The 13689-nt window shown below is 38.4% G+C and overlaps 1 protein-coding gene across 4 annotated transcripts in view; it reads left to right on the top strand.

Annotated features, from left to right (window-relative positions):
• The window catches only part of EPHA6 (EPH receptor A6), a 369885-nt gene extending 357594 nt beyond the window's left edge, over positions 1-12291 (top strand). For all 4 annotated transcript variants that reach the window (XM_088158465.1, XM_014882838.2, XM_088158463.1 and 1 more), the window contains one exon: positions 2561-12291. In XM_088158465.1, coding sequence (XP_088014591.1) covers positions 2561-2675 — 115 coding nt within the window. In that variant the 3' untranslated portion in view covers positions 2676-12291. The remainder of the gene's footprint in view (positions 1-2560) is intronic.
• Positions 12292-13689: the final 1398 nt, after the last annotated feature.

The raw sequence follows: 13689 nt of genomic DNA, 5'->3' as shown, positions 1-13689 counted from the left end.
TCTGACACCACCCTCTTGGGTTTTTTTAATGCAAGTCCAGCACTCAATATAGGAGTGTTTGGGCAAACTATGGGTTTATATGGTAGCATGATGATGGGACAGATCCCTCTATTCCTTTCCCATGAATTCCCAATCTTTTATTTGATGCTGGGACTGCCTGTATTAATGGTAGCTGTCAGTTAGGATTGAAGAATTTTACATGCAAAGTTAGGACTGATCTTCTCCCATGTGCATCACTTCATAATCATCTACATTGAATTCCATCTACTGCATTATGGCACAGTCACTTAATCTTGTGAGATCCTTCCAAAATTCTACACAGCTGCCCCTTTCCCTTCCTACCCTGAACAATTCAGCCTCACCAGCTGAGTTTTCCACCTCTTGCTCATCTGTTTTCCCAGACCATTTACTGATTTGTTGAATGATAATGTTCAACATTATCCCAGCAGAGGTCCCTGCAGATATAGATCAATAACGACATTGTAAAATCTGACAATTTACTGCTAACCTCCTGTCTTTAAACCAGTTATTTAGTCATGCAAAGACCACATTATGCCACATATTATGTTATAGCCTATATTACACAGAAGGTGCTCCTCATTTTCATTATAAAGCTTTTGTGAGGACTCTTCTGTAAAGCTTTTGGAAATCCAAGTGAGGTGTATCAAATGGATCATCTCCATCCACTGGAAACAAGTAATTTTATAAAACAGAACTTTTATTTGCAAGAGCCATGGTGACTCTAGCTCATTTATCCAAGCATCCAGTAATTCTGTACTTTCCTGTAGTTTCTCTTAAGCCCTGTAATGATCACAGACTCATGGGTCTGGTAGCTCCCCAGATCTTCCCTGGAAACATTTTATCTGGCACCATGCTCCATATTCAGGCATCAAGAAAAATTTTAACATGTGGAGCACAACTGGTGACTCCCTCTCTCACAACCCTGATAATAAGTCCACTATTTCATCTTCACTTTCTTTTGGAACTTCTGCCTAAATGTAGTCCTGTCTGGACATGGATTATTGCTTGTTATTCAGTTTGTCCTATAGCCTCTCCTGCAGTCACTTCAGGCAGATATTCTGGCAAGTCCCCCAGAAAGGATCTGGCATGGGAGTCATTTCAATTTCTTCCACAGTGAATGTCAACTCAAATGGTTAAGTCTTACAACAATGGCCACTCTTTCAGTGCTCTTTTATGCCCAAATCATCATTAGACTCTACACATGTTATGGCAGGTTTCTTGTACCCAGTGAATTTGCAAAAAGATTTATTATATGTTTTATATTTTCTATTTTATATGTTGAGGGGTTTTTTTCTGTTTGTTCCTCAAGTTCCTTTTTAGACTGCCTTACTGTGTGTGCTCTTACAGCTAGTCTAAGGTTATCATCCTTTCTACTTTCTTTAGATACCATTTCAACTTTTTGAAAGATTCCCTCTCCAAATAATTTGTGTTACACAAGATCTGCTGGCTTCTTTCTCTGCTTATCAGGCCTTCCTTGATAAATGCTAAGCATTGGTCTTGCATTTCTAAGACCACTCTCCACTGCAGAGCTTTATTCTTTACACTGACTCCTTTTAGCTTCTCAGATGCTCAATATTTTTGCTGACCTCAAGAGTTGTGTATCATGCCCCACGAGAATGTTAAGCCTAAGCACATAATAGTTGTAGCTTTCCAGTGGTTCCTCAGCTGGAGGATACAGAGGCAGATATCTGGAACTGCACATCTAAAACTCATGAAGGCCATGCCTTATCCCATGAGCTCCTTTACTGGTTGCATCATCATACAGTTTTTGAGGATAAGCAGGCAATATCTGTGTATGTCCCAGTGTGGGATTTGCATAATTGACAAATCTGGCATATTTCAAGTTTCCTGTCCTCAGCACCTCTGTGATCTTTCTCAGATCTTGCAGCTGGGGACGTTTATAGAAAAACTAAGTTGGTGGATTGTGCTGAACTCTGGTGGCTGTTGACTTCAATCCTGCCAAAGAGTCGAGCCCTGTGAGTGACAAGAGCTACCCACTCTGAGGTGCAGGGCTAGATGAGATGAAGGGAAACTGGGAGGGAAATCAGGATCTATCTGGAAGATTCACTGCTAATTTGAGCTTTAGACCATCTCTTACTACTCACTACCATTCCCCAAATCATTAGAAGCACAACCTCTGGTTTCTTTGCCTCAGAACTGCAATACTGAGTGTATAAGCCCCAGTCCTTTTCAAGTATGAGTGGGAAATGGTTGCTACAATCACATTACTAAAAATGGGCTCAGCTCTCTGATTACTCCTTGAGATTTGGAAAGATTAATTGATGATTAGTATCACAGATAACAAAAAAGCCCCAGTGCTCTAAATACATTTTTTATTGTATTATTTTTTCTTAAATGACTGTTTTTAAAAAAATTAAAATTGACAGATGCAGAAAAATTGAACAATTGCAGCTTTCTTTATATGCCATGGCCAGGAAGGTAAACTGTCCTGGAGAAGAAGTCATCATATAATTATAACCTTTTGTGCACCAGAGGCTTTATTATATTTGCATCCAAGATGAAACTTTTTATCTTGCAGTGACATTAGAAGAATTGGAGTTTCACTCATTGGACACCAGAGACGAATAGTCAGCAGTTTACAGACTTTGCGGTTACACATGATGCACATACAGGAGAAAGGATTTCATGTATGAAAGTAATAGAAGCAACTGTGTTTTGTGCCTCAGCATTTCTAAAATGGAAAAATATTCTCATTCTTCCCTCCTGCTCTTCCCAACTTCAAGAACTGCAGTCTCCAGTTCAGACTATACGAGTACTTCTATGTTAATGCTTCCAAACCGGAATTTTTAATCACACTGCACAGCTCCTCCACCAGTTCTCTGCCGATAAAATCCTGGCCTACTGCAAGACTCTTGCTACACATTGATGAATAACTCAGCATGGATGTGTAACTTTGTATAACAGTATTTGGGAAACTTTCATGGACTTACTTGAAAGTAGTAATCTATTTGGCCTGGTGTGGCTTCTTTATCGATGTATTTAGAATTTGCTGGTAGATCAAAAAGTATTTGACTTCTTTCATGTTCTGTGACCATGTAACTTCCAACACCAAATGTGCAATCAAAAAGAAGTTTAACATAAATATTTATTTTATTTCTTAATTAAATGCAAATGTATGTGTCCTATCATTATATTACTTTCTAATAGTTTGAATGCTGGTAAGCTGGTGCCTCAAAACATTAGTATTGTTTGCAGAAACGACTGATGATTTTATGTAGCCAGTTTTCATTGTGTGAATAATTGGAAGCATAGTGAGAGTAATCTGTTTGAAATCTTAAGGAAGGTTCTTGATTTTCAATTACTTTAGCACTCGACACTTTTTATGCTTTAAATTTTAGATTAGGATGGAAAACTTTTTTATCCTTGGGATTCCTCACCACCCTACAAACCTTTTTGTTTTGGTTTGGTTTTTTTTAAGGAAATACTCAGCATTTGCTTCTACTACAGGAGAACTGGTTGTAGCGTTCCCGTGACCACATGTAAAACATGGTTTGTCAGCTCTGTTGTGGACACGCTGATTTCAGAAAAGCTTTCCGTTTCAAACATGCAAGTCTGTGCTGTTGGATAGGGAATCCTCTCCAGCAGCAGCAGCAGCAGCAGAGCTCAGAGGGCCAGCCATGGGTGGGGTGATGGGATCATTCCCGTGGGAGCAGGCTGGCCATATCCTCCTCCAGCCGAGGGCAGAGGTACGGCCCCGCTGCTGCTGGAAGTCACGGGCTGCAGGATGCAGTGACCTTACACAAAGGCAGAAAAGGAGATGCAGGACAGCAGTGTGGTAACATGTTGCCTTGAGTCTACTTCTAACTCTGCTGAGATGGAGCTCTGGTCATTCCAGGCCAGATCTTCTTTTAGTACAGCTCTCTAAAGGACATCCGAGGTATTACCTTTAGAACCCTTCAATAGCCATATTTACATGCAAGAAAACGTCAGCAAAGGCCTAACAGAATACTTGTACCTCTCTAAGACTTCCAGCTTCCATGTTTTATTCAGACAACTGACACGGACGTGCTGGGCTACATTTCCAAACTTTTGCATGGGATGTGCACTCCTGGGAGCAGAACAATGCATGTCACATGTAACCCTGTGCAGACACTGCTCTCCACTCCTGTGCTGCTTGGAGGGTGGGTTTTGAGTTCCATGGCATTCCAATATACTCAAGCATCACAGCTCTTCTGTTCAAACGTGCATTTGGGCAATTAGTATAATCTATGTGTATATCAAAAGGAATTAACTACGTTGTGTAATCATAATGGTATTTACTGCTTCATTTACAGCTTGTAAATCACAAGGTATTTCCTAAGTCTTGGAAAAGGCTGCCTTTGTATATTAATGACAAAGAATGAAAATCAGAAAGCAACTCAGAAAAGATTATGCTTCCAACAAGATCACAGAGTAAGACACACGAGGCCTGATTCACTGTTGTCAATTTATGTTGGAATAATTGCATTCATTTAGGTGAGATAACAGCAACGCAGTAAATTTTTCTTTCTTTCGTTCTTTCAAAAAAAAAAAAAAAAAGAGGGCAGATATAACTGAGGAACAAATTTTCTAAAGATCAGGAGTCAGTGGTGTTCTACAATGCCAATTTGATGACCTTGTCTAAAGAAGGGCAGCTTCAGTCCTATTGTAGCTCCAAAGGTAATTTTGTCAGCAGGAGTATTCCCACTGAACTCATCAGTCTGGCACAAGGACATGACTTTTGCAGGATCACAGCCCTTCAGTGGGGAAAAATCATTTGTTCTTTTTTTTGACTGTCACTTGAAAAAATCTGCCTGAATTCCACATCTGAATAATTTTTTGGTAGAGGTGCTTGTATAGAAAGAAAACCATACTTACCTGAAGCCTTTCTAAAAATACTAACACACCCCAGAGTAATTTAAAAGTGGATTTTGCTTCATCATTTTATTACCCAGTTTGCCTATCACTGGTTCCATGGCCAACAACAGGACATCTGTGGAATGAGCCCTTCTCACAATTAAATCCATTACTGAGGAGGTGTGAGTCTGTTATTTGTTTGGGGTTTCAAAATCATTCATAGCTGACCCAAACCATGTACGTGTAGATTGTGTTTTGCCAAATTTTTTGTTCCTGGTAGTGAGCATGCAAAATTCACATTGTTACATGCACACAACCTGGATATATTTCATGAAAATTAATTTCTAAATTTATCACACTGCTGAAAATATTTTTTCAATAGAAAAAAAATATAACAAAAGTAAAAACATTTATTAATCAGATATATTTTTTATATAAACAAGAGTTTGGGTAACCAGAAAGGAAAGAACAAAGGAATTTTTGAGTGAGCACATTTGTTAATAACATTGTAAATCCAGGATTTTGTGGATTTATACAGCTTGTTTTTCTGTTTTGGTTGTTGTGGTGCAGTATGACACTTTTCTAATAGTTATCTTGATGAAATTTACATTTTTCCCCATTTTTGAAATACTTTATTTGCTCCTGTGCTGGTTCCTAGTCTCTTCTTGCTTTAGTTTGATGATTTTTTCATATTTTTTAATTTAAAAACAAAACTGTAAACAGCCCTAACAGGTATCATTTTTCAAACATGTGCCTAATTCTGTACAGGCCACAAATGTCTATGTGAAATAAGAGTAACTTTCTTTGTTACAGGAAATTATTTCTTCAGGAGGAAATTAGCTCTAGTTATCCTGCATATTGCAGTGTGCAACTGGAGTTTAAATTTGACAAGTTTAAGCAAATTTAATATGCTGTTTTTGAGAATCTGGCCCACATTACAGAGCTTTAGGACTAAAAGTACCCATTGAAAGTTCACAAAATAAAGTGTGTGCAATATGCAAGCAACAAAAAAAGGTGTTATAATGTAGATGTCATCAAGAAATAATTCTTACCTGTTTCTCTGCATTCAGTGATAGCTCATCCATTCAGGCATCTGTGCTTGGTCAGATGAATCTCATGCCTTAATTGTATCCAGTTGTTTTGCTGAACCTGTGAAAGAACTGAGGGTCTTGTTCATGATGTTCACGGTGTTAAAACTGAACAAGGCACAGCAGAAGGTTCAGAATTTACTCGTGAGGTGTTTGCACGTTGGAATTACTGAGAAACAATGGGATGCCATGAGGTGAAAGGAAGAGAATTGAGCCACGTCGTTCAAACTTTTCTCTAACAAAATTTACCCTTTTTGTTTCCTGTGTCTGATAGACACTGAAGTCCAGTGTCTATCCAGTAAAAACTTAGAAACATGCCATGCTTCAGGACATCAGAGAGCAAAAAGCAATCCTTTGCTTGCAAATAGTGCACTCAACAATAAATTCAAATAAATTAGTTGTTCTGGCCAAACATTCTGTATGCAATATTCTATTAGGCATTACTTGGATTATTCTGACACAGAACTCACAGACTGCAGTACTTTGATTTTTACATCACTTAAGACTGAATATCCATTTGCCATTTTTATATGATGAGCCTAACACAGGGCGTCGTTAATTTTCTTTTTTCAATGCAGATTCCTACAGGATCCAAAGATGGGTCATAAATAACAAACAGATCCCCTTTATCCAGAATCAGCTGAGATTTACCATGAGGAATAGCTGGGACTGTGGAGGTGCCCAGTGAGACTGCATTACCCCCAGCAATTTCCATGTCAGAATGACCCCCTGGGACCACATCAGCCACCAAGGTAAAGCAGCACAGAACATTCTTGACCTTGTATTGAAGAGCAGTTCCTCATTGGCAGCTGGCCCTGTTGTAAACTGCAGCATTTGTTGAACTGTTTTACCTCAGCTGATGGAATGGTTCTATGGGACACATTCTGGCAGCTCAGAATTCTCTTATGAACACCTGTAACTACCCTGTCATGGGCTCACTCTGTCTTGGAATATTCCTTCAGAGAGTGGAAAGCAGGACATGCCTCTAATCCAGTCCAACATTTCTTTAGGTAATCATAATAAAAAGTTTGTCTTCCATTGCATCTTCCAGGAAAAGTACTACAAGTAGAGACACTAGTGGCATTTGCACATGGTTGAACAACTCTGTATTCTGTTAAACAGTTTTCTTCCAGAATACCCTTATTCACCAATTGTAATGAATCTTTCCTGAATAAATGGCAAAGATAATTTCTTTTTTATAATAGTGCTATAATTATTTTTGAGAGTGAGGGAAAGATGTGTTGGGCTGGGCTAACTCCTAGTAGGACAATGATCTTGAAATCTCCAGAGGAGACAAATGAATCAGCTCTGAAAAGGGAAAAAAAAAAACCTCCCTAAAACCTACAGTAAGGTAAAAAGGGAAGAACTGTGCCAAGGAGATCCAACAAAACACAAGAGTTGCATAAGACAGTGCCAGGTACTTACAGCTGACAAAATTTTCTACCATCACATCCTATATTTAGTAGTGCACACTGCTCATCCATGAGTGTTGTATATAATTCCTCAGATTATGGACCAGGATATGGTGAACGTGTTGTGGTTATAAAATATTTGTCTATATGTACATAAAGAATTTTAAATAGAATGTATATCATAATATCAGTTTTTTTCAAATCTACAGAATTAATTACCTATTACAAACAACATTAATGGGGTTTATTTGCTCCATTGGCTTTTAAAATTTTTAGTGGCATGCACTGTGTGTGTATAGTTCTTCCCAAAATTCCTTGGCTTGTTAGCTGGAAATGGACAGCCTCTCTTTTCCTCCACTGCTAGAAAAAACATTTTCAAACTGGCTCAGAGAAAGCTGCCTGCTCACCCTTCTGCTGCCACCTCACCCAACCCCTTCCTGCTGATTCTCTTCCATTCACTAATTACTGTACAAATTAGTGATCCCAAAGGGGAAGGAAGGTGCCCATGAGCCAGCAGAACTAGGAAGATGGAGTCCATGCTATAAAGAGTTTTCAGTTCCTATACTAAAATCACCAAAGATGTTTACAGAGTATATAAATCATTTTCTTTTTAAATGGCCATTTATAGACACCTAGGAGATGAAAATGAGGGAAATTTTCAAGGGAATATGAGTAAGGATAAGCCAACATACAGTATAAAAATATATGCTGAATTTTAGAAGGGAAAATCAACAACAAGGTTAAAAAATGGATTACAGTATATTTCCATATTTTATATGTGAAATAATGTAACACCAGTTCAGTGAAATCTATTTCTGTGTATATTTCTTTAAATATCCTGTGTGAGTATATCTTACTTTCCTTTCCTGCAAGAGATTTCCCAAGTATCTATCTCTTTCAGAAAGGTTTAGCATATTATCTGATATTTTCATACCTGAATAATTAAACTGGAATAAAAAATGAAATTGTGACAGTGAAGATATGGGGGGAACAATAAAATTAAAAAGATCAGTCTCAAAGTAATTTAAAGTTTTCACATCTGTTCTACTTTGTTCCTGTCCAAAAATGTTACCTGTATCTATTTGAGAACTTTGACTAGTTCTGCACCCATCTCAGTGTCTTAGAAACTCCTGAATCTGTAAACAGTTCTGAGTTTGTGCAGCTTAATTCATATAAAAAGGCTGATTTGAAATGGGACTTTATACAAGACTAGAGTTAGGCATAATCAAAAATCAAAATCCCTATAAAATACCTATAACACAGCATGAGATAACGTATTTTTCCTTATTATACTAACACCTTCTCATTTGTGACAATTCAGTGAAGAACTGTTCAGCAGCAGCATGTATGTTGAGTGGCTGGTAAGCCAAAATTCTGAGGCTGAAAACCCACAAATCAAAGAGAACTCCAGATCTCTGCATTCTGAACTATGGGATGTCAAGGGACTCAGGAGAAAGTAACCTTGAGTCTAGAATCTGGAAAATCAGGTTTGGGAGAAATCTGCTTTGGAATCCAAATATTCATTTCTGGTTGTGGATGATGAAAAAGTACCCAATGAAACAATCTAGGGACTTTTTTCATAGTATCATCACCACATAATGCTCTGAGTGATAAGAAGAAAAAAAAAATAAAATTTCTGATCTTTCAGGATCCAGCCCAGGATAAAAGAACAGGTATAGTTGTCATAATCTATATGGGAAAGTCCAGCAGACATAATTTTGAATGACTAATTGCTCTTATATACTGACTTTCTTGAGAGGAACCTAAATAAACAATAAAATGTAGAAGTCTCCAATTAATATTGGCTTAGAAACCGAGTTTTCAGTTTTTTTCTCATTCAGACTGGTCTTTAACTGAAAATTATTAAGAGGAAAAAGGAAAGGCATAATAGGATTTTTTTCTTTAAGAAGCTGGGTGCTCTGAGCTGTATAATTTACCATCACAGTCTATTTGTTTACAATAGGATTAGCTGAAAAAGACAAAGTGCAGCCAGTGTTCCAGATCTGTAGATTATTCTAGTCACTAACTGTCAATTTGGGAAGTTTCATTTTTGTCTTGGGCAAGTTCTGCTCTACACCTCCTGGTATTTCCAAATCCTGCTGAATGATTTTAATTAACCTCTTGATGGAGTAATTCCTAGGACAGTGATATAACTGAGGAATTAAGTTTCTGTATCAACAGGCAATAGTCTTGCTGTGATCCAAATTCATGAGAGTTTGTTACTGATTTCCATGGCAGTGGGATGAAGTTCAATGTCCATATATTCTGTAGGTAGGCTCCAGCTCTGCAAACAGACTCTCCTTTCCTGCACCCCACTACTCTCATGGTGAATTTGTTGTTAGAGAGCCAGTTATTAGGACATGAGCTGAATTGTCATTCACATGGATTGCTAATACTTCTTGCTAGTTTTAATTTCTCTGTTGAAATTGCATTTCAGGCTGAGATGTAGGCTGGTCCCTCAGGGCACGATCCAAAGTCAGTTGTATCTGTAAGAAGAGGTCAAGTGAGTGAAACAGGTTTTGAATCAAAGGTTTCTATGGATTTTCCTGGAACAGATGGCCTCATTTAATGGGGAGAAGAGAGTGCACTGAGCCTAAAAGACAAGGCTGCTACCTCAGGGATGTGATCAAGTAGGCTGTGGTTACCTTCAGCATGGGAAAGGTAAAATGCAAGGTAAAAAAGTTGGGTGCTGCAGTGTTTGTTGTTTTCTCTGGAATGGGCAGTCAACTCTGACTTTGGAATTAGTAACCTAAATGACCTACACATCTAATAGAGTATCTAGCAGAAATGGTCTGGGTTTGTGGGATTTTTTCCCCCAGATAATTTCCCAAATTTCTGGATTTAAATTCAGGATGAAACCACAATCCCCATCAAACAAAAAGAACCTCCAAAACAAGCAGGACTTACCTTTCTTCTTTTCTCAACATTAATCAGGATACAATATGATCTCCCTTTCATAATACAAGTTCTGGCTAATGATTTGTCTCTTTGAACAAGCTGCTCAATACTCCTGGTGCACTGCAGTCTAGGTTTTCAGCAAATAAAACAACAGATGCCCTCTTAGTGGTTCCATTCATTGGATTCTTTCACTAATTCCTTATCTGAAGAACACCATCCCACTACAAGACTCCTAATAAAGAAACCTGTAAGCATTTTACAGCTTAATGGCCATGATTCCCTATCTGCCTCTCCCCAAGAAACAGTAAGCTTTGAATTGGCAGTGTAGCATTTTTACTACCATTTCTTCTGCAGCAATTTCTGCTCCCAACTCTTCTAAGTAAGGTTGAGAGGTCTATTTCACACTGAAAGTGGGAAAAGCTGTTTGTTTGTTAACTCTGGTGATGGGATTCAGTGTTTGTTGCTCTTACCTAGAGCCTTCCATCTGTTTCTGTTGAGGCCAATATCAACATTCTCTGGTTGTATCAGTTACATCACACACAGCGCTGCCGTGACTGAAAACCCAGAGGCATAAAAAGGGCTCATTCTTCTCTGGTGTGGCATAAATCCTACTGACTTCGGGAACTTCTCTGCACTTCTCAGGATTGCACCTGCAGTTTAGCAAGAACAAAAAAAAAAATCTTTAAAAGATCATGTGAAACCCTGTTTACTGAAAGGCAATAGCTTATTTTCTAGCAAAGCAACGTTCATTGATCTAGTTGAAATTAACAGGTTTAATTTTGTCATCACTTTTTTTAAAAAAAACAAACCACTCTGACTTTCAGAAAAAAAATACAAAAAGAATATTTTACTACCTTCCAAACATTAGCTTTGATTTACTTTTGGAAGATAACGTGGTTGGTATGTTTTCTCAGGATAGCCTCTATCTATTTCTGTGTGTTGGTTTTAAATGTATCTGAATTAAAAGGGGTTTTAATCTCTGTCTCTTCTGTGAAATTAGATTGTACAAAACTAAATATGACTGCTCTTCATAGTTTGCTGTTCTAGCATAGCCATAAAATGTATCAATGTATGTGTATATATGAATAAATATTTGATGACAGACACTTTAGATTATATATTTAAGCAGCCATGTCAAAACTTCAGAGGTAGATGGCTTCAAAAGCAATGGTATAACCATAATACTCGCCAGTTATTTTGCAAAATCAAACCATGGCCTCAGCACAGATCTCATATCCTTACCAGCAGTCTGAAACCCACCTTTTCTTTAAAGACCCCTGCTAAGGTTTGTTTTGCCATTGCTTCTTTACCAAGAATAATGACAACTCCCTGTGGCTCAGTCTTATGGCTCATCTCCCAGAGAGCTGCCCTGGTGCTGCAGTGCCACAGGCTCTGGTTCCACCTCCATCGTGTGGCACTGGAGCTGCTCCTTCTGGGAGGCTGAACATTGCTCAGCCAGTGTCAGTGCTTCCCCCTGGGACTGCCTCACTCCCCAAAATTCGTCTTCTTCACCCAATATATCTCCCATACACGTCCCCACTGCATTTTCTTTTTGCCTGTTTATAACGGTACTGTAGGAATATCCATGGAATAAAAAGCTTACCGTAATGATTTGCAGTCCCAAGGGGAATTTACATGAGACGTGAAGTTGTTATTATTTACTGAAAAGTGGTGTTACCTTATTTTCTTTATTATTATGATCTTATTCCTATGATACTATGATGTTTCATGTAAATTTTCATGTGCTGGCATGCCTACAAGTTAATAGTGTAATAGAATGCTCAGCTCTCAACATTAGAGTGTTTTTAAGGTGAATTGCATCACATATGCCATCTCTTTGCAGAAAGAATATGGGGTTTGGCAAAACTACCTGCTGAGCAACATAATGAGATTTTTGTACAAAGTACAAGTTATTGATTATTATTGTATTTTATTTTTCTATGATTTCCTAAGAGGCATTATCAGGTCTTACAGATGGGGTAAGCCTGTTTATTAAGATATTTATTAGCAAATAAAAGTTACAGTACTGGTGGTTATTTTTGAGTTAATGGTGTTTGTTTGGCCTTAAGTTACTAATACAATGACCCACAGAGAAGCCTGTCATACATGATCATGCAAAAAAAAAAAAACAAAACAAACCAGCTGCTTAACACAGGGTGGTGTACTAATAAAGATGGACTGGCAATATACTCCAACACTAGAGATGCTTGGGGTGGTGTTGTTTTCTTCAGCTAAAAAATGCTCTTCTGTGCTTACCACTGAGCATTTATGCTCCAAAAGCACGCACAGTTCACAGCATCAGGGAAAAGAACTCTGCACATTAAAAGGTGCAAACAGCCATGCTCTCTCCTTCTTGGGAAACACTATGAATCTGAATTTTAAATGGCTTTTAATGCGCTATTAAGATTCTGCAGTACTGTTCACCCTCCTCATAGTGATTCACTGAGCCATGCAATTCCTCCTCTAGTATTTGTCAAAGCTTTCACTGACAAAAGCAGTTTTAAAACTGATCATATTATGTAAATAATGCCGGGGCAACGCAGGACAATTCACAAAGAAGTGAATGCCATATACAATAATCAGACCCTACCTCAAAAAGCTTAAAGTTATAATGAGTCTTTCATTGCATAAAATCATATGCATGCAATGCAAGACTGAACAGAAGTAGCTGTAGAGCAATAGGAAATGAGTGTCAGATGCCCACAGTCCATTACATCCTGCTTATTTTTCATGGGAACAGCGTTCTCACCAAGGACTGTCAGGTTTAACACAGTGTACATAATGAAGAATGAATATTTCATTTTAGATCTGGTTACAGAAATGCCTTTGCCATTCAGTGTTCTTCCCTGAATTCAGAACTACTCCGCAGATGTGGACTGATTTCAAATAGAAACACCCTCCTCTACCATATATATATATATATATATATATATATATATATATATATATATATATCTCACAGCTTGGAAAGTGCTTCATCACAGAGTTTCACTGTGGGATTAATGCTACCTGCCTTGTCCTTTAGTGGCTCATAATGCCACTACAAGGGAATCTCATCTTTTAGTTAGGAACCTTCCTGATATAGGAAATACAGCAGACCTCGAACTACTCTGATGGGACTATGCAGGAAAAAAAAAAAAAAATCCGAAGTGTATTTGCAGCCTCTGTGCCTGGCCTGGCTGCCTTCCTCCCAAAGCTCTGTTGCTGCCACTGTCCCAGTGATGCGTGGAATTGAGTGGATTTTGCGATTTTCCCTACTCCGCCACAGCGCCCGCTTCGGAAGGGGCTGTGCTGCCCACACCTCGAGTGGCCGTTCTTACTTAGCGGTTTCTTTCTGCATTAATCACAATCCTCACGAGGATTTATCCGGGCACTCTCAAGGAAGAGGAGCAGTGGCCGAACCAAACAATTCCACGGGCGCAGCACACGGAGCA

This window comes from Sturnus vulgaris, chromosome 2 (genome assembly GCF_052056855.1).
Source record: "Sturnus vulgaris isolate bStuVul1 chromosome 2, bStuVul1.hap1, whole genome shotgun sequence".
In the NCBI taxonomy this organism is placed as follows: Eukaryota; Metazoa; Chordata; class Aves; order Passeriformes; family Sturnidae; genus Sturnus; species Sturnus vulgaris.
Note: the sequence above shows the minus strand (reverse complement) of the source record. Positions and strands in the feature narration are given on the sequence as shown.